Genomic DNA, 21,873 nt, shown 5'->3' on the forward strand with positions numbered 1-21,873 from the left:
CAGCTGCCACTTTAATTACAACTACACGTTTTGGGGGTTTATTTTCACACTAACTTCATACATAGAAACTGGATATTTTGTCCTTCTATCCTAACCTCAGACTGGATGGAGAGCATAATTTTTCAGTATAAATGTTTAATTGCTGCCACCTAACCTGGACTTTGCTTGGGGAATGGTTCTACTCACGCTTTCATCTAAATCTCCTCCCTGTTGCCCCGGCTACGAGTTTCTGGTGGTCGTGCTGCTGAAAAGTGAACTTGTGAATAAGTCTTAGAACCTGCTTCCACATCCCTGTTAAACACATTCCCATGTCATGATGATGCTTCCACCATGTTTCACAGTGGGGATAATCAGGGTGGAGTGCAGTGCGAGTTTTCCTCTACACAGAGAGTGTCCCTTATGTTTGGAGTTACCCATAAATGGCTGACAGCAAACTGCAAATTCAAGTTGCTGTGACTTTCATTCAATCAGGGCTTTGCTCTCGTCTCTTTCCAAATTTTAATTAAGGTTTGAATCTTTACAGCTCCTATGGAGTTACCACTGGTCTCTTGTCTGCTTCGCAAAAATTCTGCTCTCTGGTCCTTAATCAAGCGAATTAAGGGGAAGGGAGTAAAGGGGGCTAAATATAACTGCACACCACACTTTTCAGATTTTTACGACCAAAAAAGTTGGAAACTGAGCCGCTTTTCTTCCCACTTCACAGTTACACAACAACTTCAAGTTGCTTGGTTACATAAAATCCTAACGAATAAATTAATGTTGGCGGCTGTAAAAGGGATCTGAATACTTTTTCAACGTACTGTAGCCTGAAGCCTTCAAGAGTCAAACATTCAGTGGTATCCGACGAAAAAATAAAATGGAATTTTTTTTTTTTTTTTTAACAATCAAAGGAAGATTAGCTTTCTCACGTTACACGAATCACTCCAAGTGGCAACCACCCACCGCAAACAAACGGCGGTTGTTGATTTCAGTCATCTCTCGGGTGTGCAAACATCTAATAACAAGCTCACTCCTCACACCCCGGCTCGCGTCCTGATTGCTCCGAGCTGGATCTTGTTAACGATATCAGCGCTTCCCACTAAGATACAAGTGGGTTGTGCCACGTCCTTGTGCTCTGCCAGTAATTGCTTTGGTATTTTTAGTTGAGTTTAGTGTTGGGGTAATTAAAATAAAATGAGGTGGTGGAGACGCAGTTCTCTCCTGGGCTCCCGGGTCTGAGCGCGGAGAAGTTTAGTAAGGTCATTCGCTGCAATGTTTTCAATTACAAAGCTCCGTTTTAATGGGAGCTTATTAAAGAGAGGGAATAATTTTGCATAACCGGGCAACTTTAGTGGCTGAAACAGCTAGAGCTGAAGAAGAAGGCGGGTATTTAAATGCCATCTTTAGATTCATAACAAAGACTTGACCAAAAAAACAAAAACAAAATAGTAAAGGTTGAATAAAAAGGATTTATTTTATAATATGTTGGTTTAAATAGATTTTTTGTAGATTCAGACATATATATATATATATATATATATATATATATATATATATATATATATATATATATATATATATATATGAAGCTCTACATAAACCTTATTATGACTAATCTTTCAAACAAATTCTAATAAATGTTATTAATTTAAATTATGTTTTCACGATCAGCCACAACAGAACCTATCAATCCGTTACACATTAACCTAGCATGTGTAATCTCTTAGCTCCGCATGGACCGACACGTCTCGATAGTCAGCTCCGCTGCTCTTCAGGACGGCGGCCAGTGGGACCTGGGCGGGTGGAGCAGAGGACCGGCGTCCCATCACGCGGTCAACTGTGGCCCGGCCGGAGCCGTCAGCGCCTCCCAGAGGGCTGACAGACGCAGGTGGAGGTGCCGGCGGCAGGTCAGCTCGGCCGCTGAGCCGTACCCAGCAGGTAGAGGCACAGCAGGTTCAGCGCTAGCAGGACCAGCACCAGCCCAGTGAGAACCTTCTGCACCCACAGACACGAGTTCATTTTCTGCTCCAGTCGAGAGTTGCAGGCCATCACTCGCATAAGCTGGTTAAAAAAGATAAAAAATAAATAAAAAAACAGCTGGAGTTGGGGTTGGGACTGCATATCACAATTTTATCAGCAAAAAATATTGCTTGCATAGGAGTCGTGATGCATTTGTGCTTTGTATGCAGGTGGTGTTTGTTAGAGGAAATTAAAGTGTTCTGCTGAAGTCATAAAGAACCTGTGCTGCCACGCAACCAGGAGGTTTTACTGCCACCATATCAGCTGACCCATGTCTGTTCTTTCAGGCAGGAAGTGTGCCGATAACAGGAAGTCTACAGCAAAGTCTCGGTTTAATCCAACTGAGCTCGTGCTGAGTTCAGAAAACTTGGCAGCATTTTTAAAACATTAGAGTTAAAGTGAAAATCTACATTATGTAGTGAATTAACCCTTATATTAATACGGATGATGCTAAAGTCCGTGTCAAATGTCTATACAATTTGTCTCGATAGCAACCAGAATTTTTTTCTTCCCCCCCCTACTATAAATAATTGACTGCCTCTGTCAGGAAAAAGCTAGAAAAATAAACATTTTAAATGATTATGATAGAACAGGCTGCAGGCGTTTCGTTTGATCAAATTTGACTTACTTCTGGGATGAAACAAACAGCACGCTGACGTCATGCAACCTTTGACTGTACTTGGCATTAATAACTTCTGAATGAGCTGGAGCCTAAGTCTCTAAGTGTTCTTGGTAAACTTCAATGGTAATGGCACCTATGCCTTTAGCTTACGCCCAGTGATGCATGCATAACGGCAAAGTGGTGGCGTTCTGAAAATCCTGGCATCAGAACTCACCGTCGTGCTCAACTCCTGCTGCCCGTTGGTCGATGTCTCCCCCAGGCTGTCCCTATGAGGGACGGCTGCCGACTTAACACTGTCCAGAACATGACAACGCAATCTGCAAGGAGGTCAGAGTCCAATGAGCAGATGTGCAAAACCGGCCCCACTTGATCAAAAAGGTACTTAGAGATCGACATGAAAACATGTAAAATGTGTTAGAAATGTGAAAATGTGTTTTGTAAGAGGAAATTTGGATTCAAATTAATAGACTTAGTATGATTAGTTCCTACTGAATTAGTCAACTCTGACATGCAAATACAGCTTAGTAAATTAGAAAATGATCAAAAAGTTGATTTATTATAGGAATTCACAATGGACAAGGTCTTACTGCTCATTTATGGATGGATGGAAAGCATACATGTATTAACCGTTTTCATTTTCATGTCGATTGGTGTTTTACAATTATGTAATTGTCCTCCACTCTGTCTACATCGCATTTTATCAACAGGAGAAATAAAAGGAAACGAATACACACCGGTGCTCCATGACTTTGTTTTTTTGGACATCCTTCCAGAATTGAGTGAGTTCTTGTGATCCAGTGTTTTCCATTTCTGCAGCCATGATCAAAAATCTATCTTGTGGCGAGGCCTGGGAACCTGCACAGAACCCATCCATAAAACTATTTAAATAAACTATTATGGTTGATTTTGTAAAAAGTGGTGGGAGTGGGTCTGGGATCTCATGATTTTTGCTGGCAATATAACTTTTAATAAACCAAAGATATCGATGAATTGTGCTGTGACATTAAATGTGAGAATTACCTGGAAAGTAACAAAAATCAGTGGCAATAAAACTGACTTAAATTACAGTTTGAAAAACCTTTGTAAGGAAAAGAAGAAGAAAAAAAAATATCAAGACAGCAGCATAAAAACCAAGGTAACAGCCAGGTTTGCTGATTCTCCTCAGATACGCTCAGCACATCAAACCTCAAACTGACGTGTCGGTGTTTGAAGGTTGCACTTTGGTTCAACTCTCTGTCAGCTACCTGACTGTTTTGTTTTGGGAGGGGGAGTTTCTTTTATCTCACCTGAAATATGCATGTCGGGCAAAGAAAAAGTGACTGCCTGCACTTTGGGGAAGGTAACGCAGTGCAGCGTTTGATTATTCTAAAGCTCAGCTGCTGCGCATAGCGTGCAGAGCGTTAAGTGCTGTACCTCCATGCAAGGACACCACTATGTCCACCGAGGCCCCCGGTTCACAGCTGCTGCTGCTGGGCTTCACCCGGTACTTCTCGGGCGCCGTGGTGCGAACCTGCGCACGCAGAGGCACACGGGGCTCGTTAATTAAACGTTTTGATTCGTTACCAGGCGCGACGGTGTGATGACTCTCTCATAACGCCAGAGTGAAATGATTTCACAATTACCTTGAAAGCCACCTGATTTTTGGTGACGTTGCTCAGAATAATAAGGCATTTCTTCTCGTTCTCACCGGAACCAAAGCTGAGCTCCTCAGAAGGACTGATGCAGAAAAGAGATGGAGAGAAAAAAAAAAAGGAGGTTTTTGTTACAACTACAGCACAAAAAAAAACAAAAAAAACATTTGAATCAAAACCAGAGGCTCATATATTAGAAAATGTGGCAAAAATTAAAAAAAAAAGAAAAAAAAAAAAGCCTCGGTTTTCATTTGTCACTCCACACGCTTTGTTATTAAATCTTATTACATTCCGTTCTGGTGCATTTCTCGTTCCTTGGCGTCTGTGAGGTCTAATTATCTGGGGATATGAACCTTTTCCTGCTAACCACCATGCCTTCCCTAAGGGACAGTTTCTGTGGAAATGTGCTATAAAGAATGAAAATGGAATTTCTTTGTTTATATATTGGCTACAAACTATATTTTGCCTCACTGTGAAGGGAGGGGAAAAAAATAAACGGATCCTGACTATTGATGTGTCAATCAACATTCAATCAAATTCCTGAATCTTAAACTCAGTTGAATGAAAATGGTATTTATAGCACCCTCCATACTTATTGGCCCCATGGCTGATGTGTTCGAAAAGTCATACAGTCAATTTATCTTTTATTAGAGCGACATAATTCTACACTAAAAATTCTGTAAAAACGTCACCCTTTGCTAATCGGACCAAAGGACATCCGAGGACTATCATACAAAAAAGAACAACTTGAGCACAACCCATTTATTATATACTGCTCAAAAAAATAAAGGGAATTTTGTGTGTGGCTCCAAATCCAGGCCTCCATTGGTTAATAAATTTGATTTCCATTGATGTTTTTTGTGTGATTTTGTTGTCAGCACATTCAACTTTGTACAGAACAAAGTATTCAATGAGAATATTTCATTCATTCAGATCTAGGATGTGTTATTTGAGTGTTCCCTTTATTTTTTTGAGCAGTGTACTTGGACAAATAAAGCAAATGATTTGTTTAAAAAAATGGTTTATATTCTTTAAGTGTTTTTCTCTTATATTCTTAAGAGAAAAACTGAAGCAAAACAGAAAATATTTAACAATACCCAAGGTAAAGTGTCTTTCAACATATTCATCTTATTCTCTTGCCAGAAATAAACTCAATGGTGAACTTGGTTTTTCACTGCAGAATTTCTTCACCACTCAAATTACAATACTGAATTTTTCAGTGTGCGACTATACTACCGTGATAAAAATAATTAACTCATCTTAAAAAAAAAAAAAAAATATGAAGATAATTCAAAACAAGACTGCTCGGTATAAAGACCATGAACTTTTTCTAGGTTATTGGTTGTTGAGCTGTGGTCCAGTTTAAATTAACAGGAAAAATAATAATAATAATTGTATGTGGGTTTTTAAAAAATCTACCAACAAAATTAAGCTATACGTTAATATAAATAACATAAGTGATGCAACTTCCACGAAAAAAAAAAACAAACAAAAAAAAAAACAAAGAAACACACAAAAGTAAATGTTCCCATTTTAATTTCTGAACTTATCCCAATGGAAAGTTTATTAACAAATGGGTATTTTTGTTTATTGGAGCAGAAAATCAAAATTTGGCATGAGATGAACAGCCAACAAAATAGAGCAACACATTTTATAGCCAAAAGGAGAAAAACAAAAAAAAAAAAAAAAAACACAAAAAGCCCAGTGGTTTATAATTTAAGCACAACGTTCTTTTTGCTTTCCTTGTGATGAGGAGCACCTAATTTGTCCTCCAATCAAGTTTACAGCAGTCCAATTTGCAGGGCATGTGATTAGACCGACTTGGCTTCAGTGCACAGTGAACACTGGGGACCTAAGCTTTGCAAACAAGGAAACCAGTATAGATTTTAATATTTTATTTAAATGCAGCCTAGTTATGTTCCATGGCCTAAAACTGCCAAGAATAAAGCCTTTTTTTCCCCCTCTCTTCTTAATGGCCTTGTGTATTCTTTTCTCCCTTCAAACAGCTGTAGAAACAGGCTCAGAGCGAGCCTAGGAACCTCTGGCAAACACAAGATCAAAGACCACTACTCTCTTCTGAAGCCCCCAGCCTTGAATTAAAAGCTAACAGAGCTCCGAAGTATAACTGCATTTAAGGCTCGGTTTAATCGGTTTATCTCTATAATTCACAGCTCAGAGCAGTCAGAAATCCTCACTTCAAAGCCGCCACACAGTGGAAACAGAACTCGGCTGACATTATTCTTGAAAATGACATCATATAGTACGAGGTTTAAAACAAAAAAAAAGTTGCAGCACTTGAAACAAATTGATTTGAATGCCAATGAATATTGGATTCAAATTCCTATGAAAATGTTCGTTTTTTTTTTATGTTTTTGCAATATTACATGTTGGTGGAACACAAGTTGCCCATTATTGTGAAATGGTAGAGTGATTTTATTAAAACATGTTTTTATTAAAGCAAACAAAAAAAAAAATTATTTTGAAATCAGAATAATTTTCTTCCACTTGACAATCACAAATAAGACATATTAAAGTTTGCGGTTGTTCTGTGAAAAATGTTTCAAAAGGTCAAAGGGTAAGCCTCCTTCTGCAAGGCTTTTTATGAACGACTGTGTGCCGTGAAGGAAAAGAGGATCCTGGCGCCCCTGTTGAGTGGTAATTAATTGCTTGCCGGCGTTTCTCAGTAGAATGGGTTTCAGTGTTTGATTTACAACACCAACTCATTTTTAATCAATGAAAGATCGACTGGAAACATCCTGGATTCCTGCTCACGTCTCACAAGATCAATCAGGGCAAAAAGGCAGAAAAACATCAATAATGACCTGAAGCGTCAAGTCGATGTGTGAAAAACTTAACTTTTTGCAACCAAAAGAGAAAAGAAAAAAAAAGAAAAGAAAAAAAGTGCAATTTTTTTTTGTGCACCAATTCAAATTACAACTATTTTACTCCATCTACGCATTCTATAAGGCACCAGTATATCAATTTTATTATAAACATTTCCTTCAAAATGTTTTAGAATGATAATATTTGGCTACTGGGAATTTCTTCTTCATATGTTGTGAGCAAAGAACAAAAAACATAAACTACTAAAATAACAATTAGCACCGGGATAATAGAATAAAACAATCACATGGTAACTAAGATGGCTACCCTGGCTTCAGGTCTTACAAATGAGTTTTAAATCCAGCATAGCACATTACAACACAGCCTGATTACAGCTGGAGATAAGATCCAGATAGGTGCTATCATGCCTAACCGTTAGTGCTGCTAGGTAAAAGCAAACTGATACGTTCTGCCCCATTTGCGCTGAAATGAAGCAGCGAGGAGAAATTCTGCAGGGGCCTGAACAAACACTCAGAAATGGGTTAAAACTCACAAAGGGATTGTGCAGTAATTGTGCGCTCAGCATGTACTGTTTCAGGCTTAGGTTTAGCATGTGAGCCCGTTTGCTCAGATCATCTTCTGAAACACTTTTCAGAAGACGACTACAACATGGCCAGACTGGATAAATTAATATGTCCCGGTCTTATTTTTTTTTTTAAATGTGGACAAGGCTCAATTATAATTCCAGCTGACTCACACAGTTAAAATCAACGTCACCAAAGCTATGCAGAAGTGTGGACGTTTTTTTTTTTTTTTTTTTTAACAAACAAAGCACTTCCCCTTTTGTTCTTTTTCACTCTCCAGTTCTTTCATACCTCCTGCTACAATTACTGTTACATTCATCAACAAAGAGCACAGTCATTTTCATATACGACCTTCATTTGTATAGCAACGGCGGAAAATTTCCGTGACAGTTTTCATATCGTTACGCTCAAACACGGATGAGAAAATGGTCTTTGAGAGACTTCCTGCTTTTGTAGGTGTGATGAAAACAGTTTGATGTGTCGATAGTTGTGCACACGGAGTCACGAGTAAAACTGGCTTGGCTGCAAATATAAATGGAGCAGCTTTTCTATGTCATTTACATGTACAGCGGATATGAAAAGCATAACCACGACTGTTGGAAGGTCGGGTCTTAGGGACTCATAAAGGACAAGGACACCAGAGGGAATTATTTCAAAGCTTCTTTGTCTTTAATGTAACATTTATCTGGTAAATACTGATACTAAAAAATTTAACAAATCTATCAGGAGGGGAAAAAAAAATAAGTGTAGTAACTGGTTGCAAAAGTGTTTGCATCCTTTACCAATACTCCAATTAGCTATTCATTCAGTTTCAGCAATCAGAATATTTTATATCCACTGTATAGAAATATGGATTAATATGCTGGATTGACCTGCTGGAAAACTAGCAGCAGCATATTTATATTCCCACATGGGTCCATAGCATGATGATTCAGAGTGACAGACAGCTACGCTCTCTGATCCATCAGTTTCTTGTCAGTCTGCATGACTTCACACTTACTCCTAAAGGACTGTTTGTTAAAAGGAAGGGCAAAGACGGAAAGGACACAAGCTAAAAAAAAGAAAAAACAAACAAACAAACAAACTGGTTTTTCTTAGGTAAAGACCAGATAAAATAATCTTGAAGTAAGCATCCAAAACACAACACTTTGCAGCACTTTAGACTATTAGAAGTTGATAAAAATTACAATAGACTAACATTAAAACAATGAATATTCACCAAGAACTAAGTTTAGTCTATCTTTAAAGATCCAAACTTAAAAGTAAAGCAAGAAGACAAGGAAAAGCTGCAGTTCGTCCCATTTGGTCTGGGTTTTTATCCATTTAAAATATTTATACACATCTATGTCATCAACCATTAACCACCCTTGATAACTGATGTTTTCAAACCTAAGAAACCCAATACCCGATTTCCTGAATTTTGGGAGATCGATACTTAGATGTGAATCTGATCTCTTATCCCCCGATCTTGGCTACCTCAAAATAAAATCCTAAAAATGCAGTTAACAATAGTCACCCCACTGTTGCTAACTCGGCGACATTCTTGATATAGTTAGCAACATAAAACAAAAACAACAACAACAAAAAAAACTATTGGTATTGACCAAACTTGGAATCTGAAGGTCAGGCTTTTTAAAGATCGGTAATCGGCGATCAGCCAGAAAACTACAATCGGTTCACCCCTAGTGATTACAGATGGATTATATCCGCTGGCCATAAAGAAAAGATTATATCCAATCAATCTACAATTAAGATGTTGTTTGCTTAAGACAGGGCTGTCCAAAGTCGGTCCTCGAGGGCCGGCATCCTACATGTTTTAGTTCTCTCCCTGGTGGTAGTAACAACCTCCTCAGCAAGTCAATGTTCTCCTTAGGCCTTCTAACGAGCCATCGTTTGATGCAGGTGTGCTAAACCAGGGAGAGAACTAAAACATGAGGGATGCCGGCCCTCGAGGACCGACTTTGGACACCCCTGGTTTAAGATATTAAAAAGGGGTAGTTCTAGTTCCAGAGGCCTCACAAAAATATTCACACCACTGGATCCACGTTTTTTCATGCTACAACCACAAACTCAAATGTATTTTATATGTCCTCCCAACTGCTGTATTTAGTTGAACATGTGGACTGGTCAACTCTGACCAGTCCTCATGCCCCTCCTGAGGAAAAGCCATGATGCTGCCTCCTCTGTGTTTCAAGGTGGGGAGGACGTGTTCAAGTTGATGTGCTCCCTTAGTTTCCCATGCTATTTATCCTATGGGAGACTAATAAATTATCTTATAAATAATATACACATAAAGTGAGAAGATAAAGCGGGGCCTACCTAACATCTAGCAGAAGACCTTTGAAGGTGGTGAGCGGCTTCCTGACTCCTTTCACTCTCACGTTTGTGTCTCTTTCACCGTCCTCCGACCTTAAGCTTTCTTCTAGAAAATTCACCTGAAACGGAAAAAGACCACATAGTTAGAAAACACACAAAAGACATAGAATGTAATCATCGAAACCTCGCCTAGCATCCCGTCTTATAATCAAACCTTTGACCTTTGGCCTCCAAGTAGAGGTCGCTATGAGTTAGTACAAGAAATCACAGTCAACTTTAATTAATAAGCTACTCTGTTAAAAAAATAAATAAATAAATGTCATCGTTACCAGAATGAAATCCTAATAGAAAAACTTTATTTTTATTTTGTGGATGTACCGTCAATCAGACTCCTGAATTTTGCTCTTGGCAGCATCCAGAGAGAATGGAAAAATAAAACCAAGCATATCCATGAAAATAAGGAACCAGTGTAACCCTGTAATCTCATGACTTTTGACATTTAAAAAAAACAACAAAAAACCTCATGAACCAAAGTAGGTCATTCGGGATAGAGTCATGAGATACCTCACACGGGGGAGCAGCAAAAGGCTCACGAACTTTGACCCAAATCCTTCCCAGACAGAACACCGACCACACAAAGGCTGACTAGACAGGCAGATGAGTTACATGACCGGCTGAGCCTTTAAAATATATGGATGCTTGAGCCACAAAGAATGTACAGTGGATGGGACAGTGAAAACATCAGGAGACGGTAAACGAGAGTAAAGGAAGGAGCCAGTTGGGGGAAATACATGAGCAAACACTGCTGACTCAAAGGGGAAGTGTGTATTCCCAGTTTATAAGCTAAAAAATGTGCAAAGTTGTGTCTCCCTTTCTTGCAACTGCATCAAAAAAAACTAAACAAAAAAAAAAGACATCAGGAGATTGTCAGCTTCCAGTTTGATTATTTATTGAATTTCAAGAGAAAACTCAACACAATTATGTAAGAATCACATGTAAAGTGATTTGAAAAGTATAACAACTTCAAATTAGAGGGAAAAGTAAATGCTTAAAAGGAGATTGCACTTTATTACAGATACTGGAATTAAAAGTACATTGTAGTGATGAGAACAATCATTGGCCCCTTTTCTGACTCCCGTAATACAATTTCAAAAATCCATTATAGATTAATAGGGAACAAAAAAATAGAGGGCAATCTAATACGAGAAACAAATTAAGAGGCTATAGCAGAATGAAGAAATTAACGATCATTATAAAAGAAAGACATTTAAAATGCTCTTTCCATACATTGCACAATATATGAAATGAATAGACAACTGACTTGTATTTGAAATGCACATGGTCAAATATCCTTCTCTGTGCAATATGAATTAAGGCACACAGCAAACACTGTCAACACTGTTAAAAACTTTCAAGTTTCAGACTTGGCTAGAGATAATATCAGATTGTAAGGCACACAAGGCTTACATTAAAAAAGCAGCTTCAAATGGCAGGTTTGATTAAAGGATTAAGTGCTAGGGGTTAATAAGTTAGTCTACTGTAATGAAACAGTAATTATCTTAGTAGTTATTAATCGGGAGGTTAGATGAGACAAATAATGTGAAATATTTATGGACATCAGGGAGTGTGCTGGCCTTTTATAAAAGCTAATTAAACCGTGAAATGTGCGTCTCGCTTACATTAGTGTTTCCGAGGCGTGCAAACCCCCCCCCCCAAAAAAAAACAGCCCATTAAAAAAAGGCATCATCCGGTAATCACAAAGACGCAAATTTGTTGGGGCCAAATTGGAAATGTGAGGTCCATGACGGGCGAAGGAATGGGCTCGTGTAGGAGCGGTGGTGGCAACTTGGGTCGACTTTAGCGGGAGGCGTACTCATGTCACATGAGTACAACCTGCCTCTCCAGCCTGCAGAGATCTTCCAGACATGGAGCTTCTGCTGTAGTTGTGATCCTAAAATCGCTTTACCACAGCCACCCCTTGTTTCCGCAACCAGAAAAGGAAAAAGAAAAAACAACAAAAAAGAAAGAGAGAATTAGCTTAAAGAAGCCATTAAGCCATCAGCTCAGTGCTTCTGGACCTCAGAGGACTTTAGGGGCAGACAGATGGTTGATGTGGGGAAAGTGGAGGCGTGTCTGAAAGAGACTTTTATTCATTTAGATAAGATGGATCAGAAGGAAAAGAATTAAATGTTGTGCGGAATGTGCTCAGACGAGCTCAAAGCGCCGACAGCCTGTTGTAACAACACAGAACCACATGTTTAGTCACACTTACGGCAAGAAATTCAACAACAACAAAAAAACCCCGACACTCTACATTAATACTTTTATGCTAAAAAAAAAGACCAACTAAACCAAAACCCTAACCTGTCAGTCAGTCAGCATTCCCATTCCTTCACCAATCTTTCATTTCAACCTTTACCTTTAACTGGTCATCCTTGCTTTAAATACTTATATTACTTATAAAATATGGGTTTAGGTATGACCCTACAAAGTAGCAGAGTCACACAGCACCGCCACACCGCTGCTGCAAACTGCCAGTCAGCTGACTGAAAGAGGCTTCTGCACTTTCCTCTTGTTTTTCCTGCCTGTCTGGAAATACTCCCAGTACTGAAAAAATGCACAGAATCCTGTTGTGGAAACTAAAGAAGAACCTTCTCCACTATTATTATTAGCTTGCTTTACTTCTATTAAGCGCAAGGACAAAATGCATATGATTCTCCAGAATAAAAAAAACTGAAAGCTTTGACTAGATGCCTCTAAAGAGGAATTACCATATAATACTACAGCTATAAATGAGGACGCTTTCCGCCAAGAGGAGGTTGTTAATAACTGGGTGGCCGTAATTTGGTGATGGAAGCAGCTCAGACTACTACTGTAAATGGTTCCAGTTTTTCAGACGAGCTGCTCAGTGACTTTTCACCCTGAATATTCAGGAAATGCTTATTAGATCATCTGACAGCCTTATTTATAGCCTTCCTTCTGACATGCACTCGGGAATAGATTACTTTGTTTCTGAGGAGTTTCCTAAGACTGATTGTGTAACTATATTTTGACAAGCTAGCGAGAAAAACATCTTCCTCTTCCTGACATGGCTGACTTAAATAGTCTGATGCGTGGAGGACTTTTGTGCTTTTACATAAAATAATTAGCTCAAAATAGCCTTTTGTCAACTTGTACTCCTTTTGTGTATCCATGTACTTAACAGTTGTTTATTGGTTTACGTCTCTTGGTAGTCTGATAATTCTGATAAATTATGGAGATAAATGGTCATAAAAAAAGACTGAAATATCATGTATTATTTAATAATACTGTGTGCATTCTTTTTCAAAAGTTTTCCATCCCATTTTCTATAAATGTGGTTCTGATTCCTGTTTGGATCAGTCAACTTATGAAATGTTAGAGATCAACGCTGAGCAATCTCCTGCTGGCAGAAATTATTCAATGGAGTCAAATAACTCGGCTGTCAAATCAAGCATGAAAAGAACAAAATGAGAAACAAACGGGGTTTCATAATCCACTTGAAACGTCTCGCGGGAGACAGCGACTTCCTGGACCAAAAAGTCAGGAAAGAATACTGCAAAAGTACAAAATGACTCAAATCAAATAATAATAAGAAACGATTTAAAGACAGCAATGTAACTTTTAAGAACAAACAGGATTCTTTTTCCCTACGAAGAACACAACATAAGCTCAAACCTCAGCCTGTAGATTACACTTAGGCTGACAAGTAAATGATGTGGCTTGCTTTAAAAGTCTTAATCTCTTGTGAATAATCAGCGTGGCAGCTTTTTTTAACAATCGGATCATTGTTTGTCCAGTAAAGCTTTGTGGGAGGAGCTCTGGCTAACGTGGTTCGTCTCATGTAGACTGCAGCTCAACCTGCTGTGTGTCCACATATTTGTGGACATATTACAAACCCTGACTCTCCCTTTGTAATTTGAATCCTCTATGAAGCTGAATATAGCAGCCAAACACTTACAGAAAAAAATGAAAAAAGTATAAGTTTAATCTTTTTCAAATACTACAACGTATATATACAACGTTGTAGTACTCGCTTGTGTGTTGCAATTCTAGATTTTTCCAGACTTGATTTTCCAGAGTTCCTGGCAATTTTAGCCAATTTTTAAAGTATAAATACTTTCCATATGAGTTTATGGAAAATGTCTCTGAAGACATACACATAGATAGATTATCATGGACAAAATGATAATTAGAAAGAGGAATGATGAATGATGGATAAAAATGATGGTTGGATAAAAGATCGCTAGGGAAACATACAGACTGATGCATGAACACAAATCTTAAGAGAATGAGGGAGAAAAATAGAAAAAGTCTGGAAAAATTTTTTTTTCTATACTCCCATTATACTTATTCCACACTAATCCAAAATTGGAAAAATTGGAATCATATTCCAGAGTTTTACAGCTTGCATAGAAACCCTGTAAATGTGTCCACCTTATGTCGTTTATTAATTTACGGTTTGTTTTCATAAAGTATCATTCAAGGAAAAAAAAAAAACGGAAAAGGAAGCATAAAAATATCGCGGCAGGAGATCTGGGTAATCCTGACGGGGAGTCAGAAGAGAATCTGTGACATACATGACACGAGCTGCAGGCTGTCTACATCCAGGGAGCAGCAATGAGAAACCATACTGAGAAGGAGGCGACAGCAGCTTTAACATTTCCAGGCTGCAAGCCGTCTCAGTGATGGCGCTTCATGATGCGGGGAGGAGGAATCTTTTGACAGCATGGAAGAGCTTAAGTAACAGACCCTCTGTGGACACCATGAGGAACTGAAGAGCAGCAGCGTGCCTGTGAAGGCTTAGCTGGATTTAATGCAAGCCAAAAAAAACCCCCCTAAAGAACAAACTCAACAGACACCATGAAACACAGCTTACTGATAATCACATAGCCGGCCTGATTACACTCTGAAATCTGGAGGTCCTGACTAAAAACAGGACAAAGGGAGTTTAAAATGTGCAAAGTCACAACCTGGTCACCTCCATCTGAAATGAGTCAATCTAAAAAACTAAAGCCGGGTGCTGCTAAATGTGTCGGAGTCAAATAAATCACACTTCGTTCTCAATTATACAAGACGAAACAACTATGACCCATCCAAAATCAAATTCATGAGGTCCAAAGCATAATTCTAGAAAACACATGGTGCAGCTGAGTCTCATATGTATACTTTTGCAAGAAACTAACATAATTTCTTTTTATCATCATTTTGGGTTTTCATAGCAAAAATAAAAAGATTTATTCGATGTATTCACGAAACAATTTACCTTTTTGGGCTTTGCCACGATCTCGGAGTTGAAGCTGGACTCGAGGGCGTCTCGGCTCTCCATTTCACCCTCTTTGCTCTCGGCGTCGTCCTCGCCCGCCATCGGCCCGTTCTCGCACAGCGGGGTTTGGAAGTCATCGTCCGGAAGAGGCGGGTACGTGTACTTGAAGTTGTCCTGGAAGAAAGGGGGCACATCATCTTGCTTACTGCAAATCTGGCATGTAAAGTGCAACTGATGGGTTCCAATTTATAATTATAATATTTTATGTCTAATTAAAACAGAAAGTTATTAACTTTAAACGTGTCAGGCGGGAAAAAAAAATTGCAAAGGGAAGACGTTCTATGATGTAATGAGGTTAATAGATTCACAAAAACTACATGAGCCATATAAGAGGAAAATATACACTTGATCATTTTTTAGCAATTTCTAAAATATTTTAACATCATAGCAAAACGTATAGAACCTCGCATCATTAGTCATAGTTATTGAATTTTTTTGTACTTTTTCTCACAAACCTACATGTCTTTTTGTGCGATTGCATACATCAGAGCAACATGAAGCAGGACATAACTGGTAAATTATAGAAAAGAGGTTCATGGTTTTCCAAGAGCACCTATGGACAAAAATATGCCATGAGGTTGTATTTTAATTGTATGTCATTTAATCTCAGTATAAAAGCTGCCGTTTTGTGAAAAACCTCAGAGGTATGTTAGAAAACATCAGAGAACAATTAGCAATATGAAAACTAAGGAGCACAGCAGACAGGTCAGACGTAGAAATTATCCAATTGAGTCAAATAACTCGGTTGTCAAATCAAGCATAAAAAGTACAAAATGAGAAACAAACGGGTTTCATAATCCATGTGAAACGTCTCGCGGGACGTTGTACACGGAAACGTCAGGGAGAGAGTTGAGGAAGTTCAAAGCAGAGTTGGATTACAAAACAATACTCTAAGCCAGGGGTGCCCAAGTCCAGTCCTCGAGAGCTACCATCCTGCAAGTTTTAGAAGTATCCTTACTCCGACAGAACAGGATCAGCTCTACAGAGGCCCGATAACGAGCCATTCATTTGATTCAGGTGTGTTAAAGAAGGGATGCATCTGAAAGTTGCAGGATGGTAGCTCTCGAGGACTGGACTTGGGCACCCCTGCTCTAAGTATTGAACAGTTCACTGATCACTGTTCAATCCATCATCCAAAAGCGAAAAGGACGATGCACATCTGCCAACCCAACGACAGGTAGAAAACAAGCTATCCTGACAGGACAGGTGGGCTATTACTAATCAGAATAGCAGCAAACCAGAACAACCAAAACATACAGCCAAAGATGCAACAGGATGTTTAGAAAGCACATTATTGAGCTAATATGGCCTAGTCCAAACCAAAATCCAGTTGAATATCTGTATATATATATGTATGCAAAATAAATTCAGTGTCTATATGTGCAGCAGTAATTGCAGCGAAAGATTCTACAGGATATACATTTGACATATTAGTAAAAAATGTAAAACCCTTGTATCATTTTCCATCCACATCCCACCAAAATACATTAAGGTTTGTTTTTGTGGTACATTTAAAAATGTGAAAAGGTTTAAGAAGTAAGAATACTTTTGAAAGGCTAATTAACAGCCATTTGATATAATGGAGTTTCTCCAAAATGTAAAAAAAAATATTAGCCGATTCTAACATTTATTTTCTAAATGAAACAAATCAGAGAATTGAGCACATCGAGGGGGGTGACGAAAAACACAGGAGCATACCGATCCACCCAGGTGAGGCGGCAGGTGCTCTGCACCAATATATGTGTGAATCTCAGCTTTGGTTGCAAACTTCAGCTTTGCGATGGCTTCTGGTCCCAACCAGGACTTTATAATCTTCCATGCAGCTGTAACCAGGATAAACGTTTAGAAATCATGTTTTTAATGAAGTCACAGTGCAGCAAAAATCATCAAACAGACTTATCCTCACCGTTCATGATCCAAGGCATTTCCACTATGATCATTTTAGCTGAAAAAAAAAAAAAAAAAGAAAAACGTTCCTTGATTAAAAACAACTGTGTTCTTTTGTGCATATTTGACTTAAAAGCAGCTGCAAAGATCACAAGCAATCCGTAATTGGAATATAATATCCCTGGTATGTCATAATATCTTTCAGTGTTATGTTACTTACATAAAAACTTTGGATAGTATACTTTGAAGCAATTGATGACATACTTCACAAAGTCCATGTCCTAAAACAAACAAAAACAAATTATAAATTAAGAGATTCACAAAGGAAACGACCTCAAAAGTCTTAGTATAAAGTAGCACAAAAATATGCATGAGAAAATGATTTTGATAGGAGGATGTTCTCATTTGATCGCCTCTAGATCTGAAGTTACCCACTAAGGATTAAATAAAAATTAATTGCAAGTCCGTTTGAACAATTTTCAATACTTTTCAACACTGATAAAAGAAGAAGTCTCGGGTCTCCGCTGTTTATTGAACTATATTAAAACATAATTTAAAGATTTCTTCTGCAGCTTGGCAAGTTTCATGTGGTGATTCTTCTTCTACTGCCTATACTATTTGAGTAGATCAGACAGGCTGTCCGAAAGGCCAACAGGAAGGATCTTTAGGCCTTGGCCAGGCTCCATAACAGGCTCGAAGCCTCACTCATTTGCAGGGGACTCACTCCTAAGCCCTAATTAGATCACACTGACTGGCTCTAGTGTAGCTCATCGTGGGCTTCGAAAGAACCCCCCACCTCAAGTCTCTCTCATCTGCTCTTCTAAACAAATAATTGTATGTCATGTGTCTATAGTTGCTTGTGTTGGGTAATGACAGATTTAACAGTCCTTTCTCCAGCAGGGCGTCACTGACTGAGAGAAAGTGAGTGAAAGGATTAGACAGTCAACTCGAATTGACCGTCAGGATTTAAAGGCTACTTTAATCTTCAACGTGTTAAAAACCACTGAAGAGCTCGCCGCCTTGCTACATCCTCTCACAAATGCCAGGAGATATGACCATATGAGATGTTCTTTTTCATAACAAAACTCCAGCTGAGCTGAAAAACAATGAAAGCACACAAGGCTGGACTTACAATATTGCTAAGGCCGGACTCCGTCATATCAAACACCACGGTGAGAGGCATCCCGGGTTCCTTCTTTGCGTACCGCTCCAGCCAGAAGGCGACGTACTTCTTCTTGTCCACGACTGTTTTTGCATCCTTGATGTGCAGCTTCACCTTAAACCAGACTGTACGCAAAGAACAGGATCTGTTTTATTTCTTAAAACGAGTCAGAAATGCTCATATATGTCTTTCATGAAAACATAATGGCTGAGCCGTCAGTGCATTAGGCATGTGTTGGCAACCAAGATTTTAAAAAGCTACAGTCTCTAAATGCTTTCCACCAAAGTGTGCCATGATTTAAATTCCTTTTCATGAGATGCAGGAGGAAGTGCTAAAGAGACCAACATTTTTTTTTCCCTTAACTGTATGTAGCATACAGCTAAGTAATTTAGTAATTTAGAGTAATTTAATTGATTTGGTGCAGAAATTAACATTTCTGTAAATGCACCAGAATTAGCCAAAAGGCTATTTTTCATCTATTGCCTCTGGACAACAAACCACCTGTTGCTGTGCACTGGTGGTTAGAGTTGGTTAAAAGTAACATGCTACCATTTTCCTTTACTTGCAACAAAGACAAGGTTAGATGTTTGAAAGTGTTCTAAAAGTAAAATATTGACAGGTATGGGATTGAAACTAAAGGAGCACCTCCTGTCACTCTCAATAAGGCGACACCATATTAGTCTAAGAACAACACTAATATAATATGAAACAAAATTCTTAGTAATAAAAATGTTTATGTAAAAACTACTATTAAATTTATTCCAGCTTTTAGTTTAAGCCAAAAATAACTAAAATTAAGAGATAACTATGTCTTAAGAGTAAATATGTTGGGATATTTTATCTATAATAGGAATAATTGTTGCTCTTCAATTTAAAATAAAATCAATTAGATATTGATATATTTTTTTAATTTAAAATACTAAAAAAATATATAATATAATATTATGGCATAAATAAACAGCTTTGGTATTTATGATCCATAGCATAAATACCATGGGACTTCTACTCAAAAATTACAATGGGAAAATCCATATCGTTCCAGTGTGTGTGGGTCAGGCTGTATTAGAACGTCTGCGTACAGAGTTTGTTGCCTTCTCTGTCGTAGCCATGGAGGAAGACGGCACCGCTCTCAAACATCCACCTGGGAATGGTGCCCTCGCTCACGTCTGCAATGAAGACAAACAAATGACTTATGATGGGGCAATTATCAGACAGAGATACAGGCGACATGACAAGCAATCAGTTGAGGCAATCCGGATGGTGTTGGTTCCCCAAAAATTCAGACTTAGAGCCATACGAATTTCATTTGGGGTTTTTTTTCCTGGATGTACAAAATATAAAGGAAATAAAAAAAAAAAAAAAAAAAAAAATGCTCCCTACAGTCCTCGCAACATCCCGGGGACATAAAGCCGCACATTTATCAGCTCTTTTTAAAAGTTGAAGCAGAGAACTAACAGCATGTCATGAGTCCTGCATCCACATCCCAGTGGCCTGAGACACTAATGACTCAAATAAATCACATTTCCTAAAACAACTCGGAGAAAAATAGAATTTGCTGGATTAAAAGGCCAGCAAACAACAAGTCTTTCAAATTTCTCCAGAGAAACAGAGTGCATTGTTCTCTGTGGTAACTTATGCATGGAGATATGGCTGTTTAACACACAAAGAGACTCTGTTTTTCCGAGATAAGCACAAGGGCAACCACAGATTTGTGTTAGGAGCTTGCAACACATATGCCAATGTCAACATTTCTACTTTGAGCAAAGCTGGATGTTGAACTTCAGTACGTTTGAGCGCTAGCATGAATGCTGTCTACCAGAACCTGCCTTTATTGTTCCTTTTCTCCTTTATTTAATTTCCTTTAGAGTTTCTATATTTATACTTTATGCCAGGAAGCTGTGAGTTATTGAATGAAATGTCAGATTCCATGCTTTTGCGCACAATCTTGGTCAGTGAAGCTGATTCTGCTGGGGATTTCTGTGAGCATTATTAATGTCAGATCTGTAATACTAAATTTAGCGTCTCCAGATTTGGGTCCAGTTTCTTTTTAGAGAAAAACTTCCGTAGTGCTCAAAAGTGGGTTGCTTAGAACAAAGAACTTTTACATTGCTCAAACTTCAAACACTACAAAAGTGCCAGAAACAAACTTTGCTCCTTTTCAATATAAAACTAAAAAGTGAGTTTGAGGTTTCTGGCTCTAGTGCCAAGCGAAAAGTTTGGCATTTGTTTATTGGTACAGATAGAAGGTAAAAAAAAATAGGCAAAAAAATGAAATTATCCAATGGCAAAATAGAAAGACTTTGAAGTCAAGTAAATTCCTTTTTACTTTTTAATTATTCTGGCCTTGTTTTATTTTATTTTATTTTGCAAAGTAAGTAAAATAAGGGATGTAAGTTACCACTAAATTTAAGCTTTCAGAATGAATTTGCAGTTTTAAATTTTAACATGCCTGCGTAATTGACTTGTGTATCATTTCTAAAGCAATGCAACGGCCATTTAAATAAAAATTACGTTTCTTTTGACATGGAACTCTTTTGACGATTAAAACAGTTATTCCAGCACCTTACCATTTATCCCAAACTCTTTTCTCCAGAGTAGACTTTCGTCTATCATCTTTAAGGTGTCATCAACAACATACAATCTCCATGTGAGGTAGGCTTCCACCAGAGCATCCTCCTGCTCAATCCTCTCCACATCCCTGGAGTCATACTTATCTGTTGAGTCTACAAACACGGCACAAATACTCAATCACATGACGTTCAAGCAGGTAAAGCAGCAGGTTTCACTTTCAAACACTCACTGACTTTAACAGTTTTAAAACTTTAATTGTTCATGGGAGTCCATAATAAACCATATTAAAGTCCCACGGGAGGTCAGAAATGTTGTATATCTGGGGTGTACAGAACTGTGCTCCAATTAGAATTTAACAACTTTGTGAAATTCTAATTGGAGCCCTTCACGTCCTTGTTGAAGCTTAGCTGAGCTCTTACTGCCAAAGCAAATAAGCAAAAATATAAGTATGCAAACAAAAGTAACAATGGAACAGATCCAAACAAAAAAAATAAAATCGTCTGAAGGCAAATTTATGTTGAGTGGGTGAGTTAATATCCGCTTATCCACAATAACCGTGTTACCTTTGAGTAACTCATTCTTGAATCTCTGCCTGATCTCCACTATTTTCTTCTCAAGGTCCTGTCAAAACAGAGTTTATTCGGGTTAGATTCGGGTTAGACTGTTGCGGAATAAACGGTTAACGGTCATCAACTACCTGTTCTCCTTGCTGCGGTTCATGCTCTGCCATATTCAGCTGTCCCTCCGCGGCTCTGTGGTAGTTCCGCGTTGTTGGTTTTTTTTTGTTGTTGTTGTTCAGGCTGCTAAGTTAGCAAACTAGCTGCTCTGAAGAATCACTGCTAAAAGTGTGAAGCTGGGATCCGGATGGTGCCATTTTGGCTCCATTCGTGGCCACGCCTCCGAGGGTTGTTTCATTTTTGCGTACGGAAAAGAGT

General features: G+C 38.4%; 1 protein-coding gene across 1 annotated transcript; it reads right to left on the minus strand.

The window, feature by feature from the left end:
• Positions 1 to 1,535: 1,535 nt before the first annotated feature.
• On the minus strand, positions 1,536 to 21,835 carry mospd2 (motile sperm domain containing 2). The gene is made up of 15 exons (XM_014990488.2): positions 21,636 to 21,835; positions 21,502 to 21,559; positions 20,935 to 21,090; positions 19,447 to 19,533; positions 18,338 to 18,492; positions 17,426 to 17,486; positions 17,225 to 17,263; positions 17,017 to 17,141; positions 15,259 to 15,432; positions 9,978 to 10,093; positions 4,243 to 4,336; positions 4,034 to 4,130; positions 3,355 to 3,475; positions 2,835 to 2,937; positions 1,536 to 2,040 (listed from the first exon to the last, which is right to left on the minus strand). Exons 1-15 carry the CDS (start codon positions 21,666 to 21,668, stop codon positions 1,888 to 1,890), a joined length of 1,572 nt encoding a protein of 523 aa, XP_014845974.1. The 5' UTR covers positions 21,669 to 21,835; the 3' UTR covers positions 1,536 to 1,887.
• Between the last annotated feature and the right edge of the window lie 38 nt (positions 21,836 to 21,873).

Source organism: Poecilia mexicana, unplaced genomic scaffold, assembly GCF_051168715.1.
Source record: "Poecilia mexicana isolate PSO_F unplaced genomic scaffold, ASM5116871v1 scaffold_2, whole genome shotgun sequence".
Taxonomy (NCBI): Eukaryota; Metazoa; Chordata; class Actinopteri; order Cyprinodontiformes; family Poeciliidae; genus Poecilia; species Poecilia mexicana.

Bases quoted from the DNA above. Each gene is read 5' to 3' on its own strand.
- mospd2 (XM_014990488.2), bottom strand. From the start codon at position 21,668: ATGGCAGAGCATGAACCGCAGCAAGGAGAACAG. The intron at 21,560-21,635 runs GTAGTTGATGAC...CTGTTTTGACAG, and splicing joins AACCGCAGCAAGGAGAACAG to GACCTTGAGAAGAAAATAGT. The intron at 17,264-17,425 runs GTAAGTAACATA...TTTTTTTTTCAG, and splicing joins ATACTATCCAAAGTTTTTAT to CTAAAATGATCATAGTGGAA.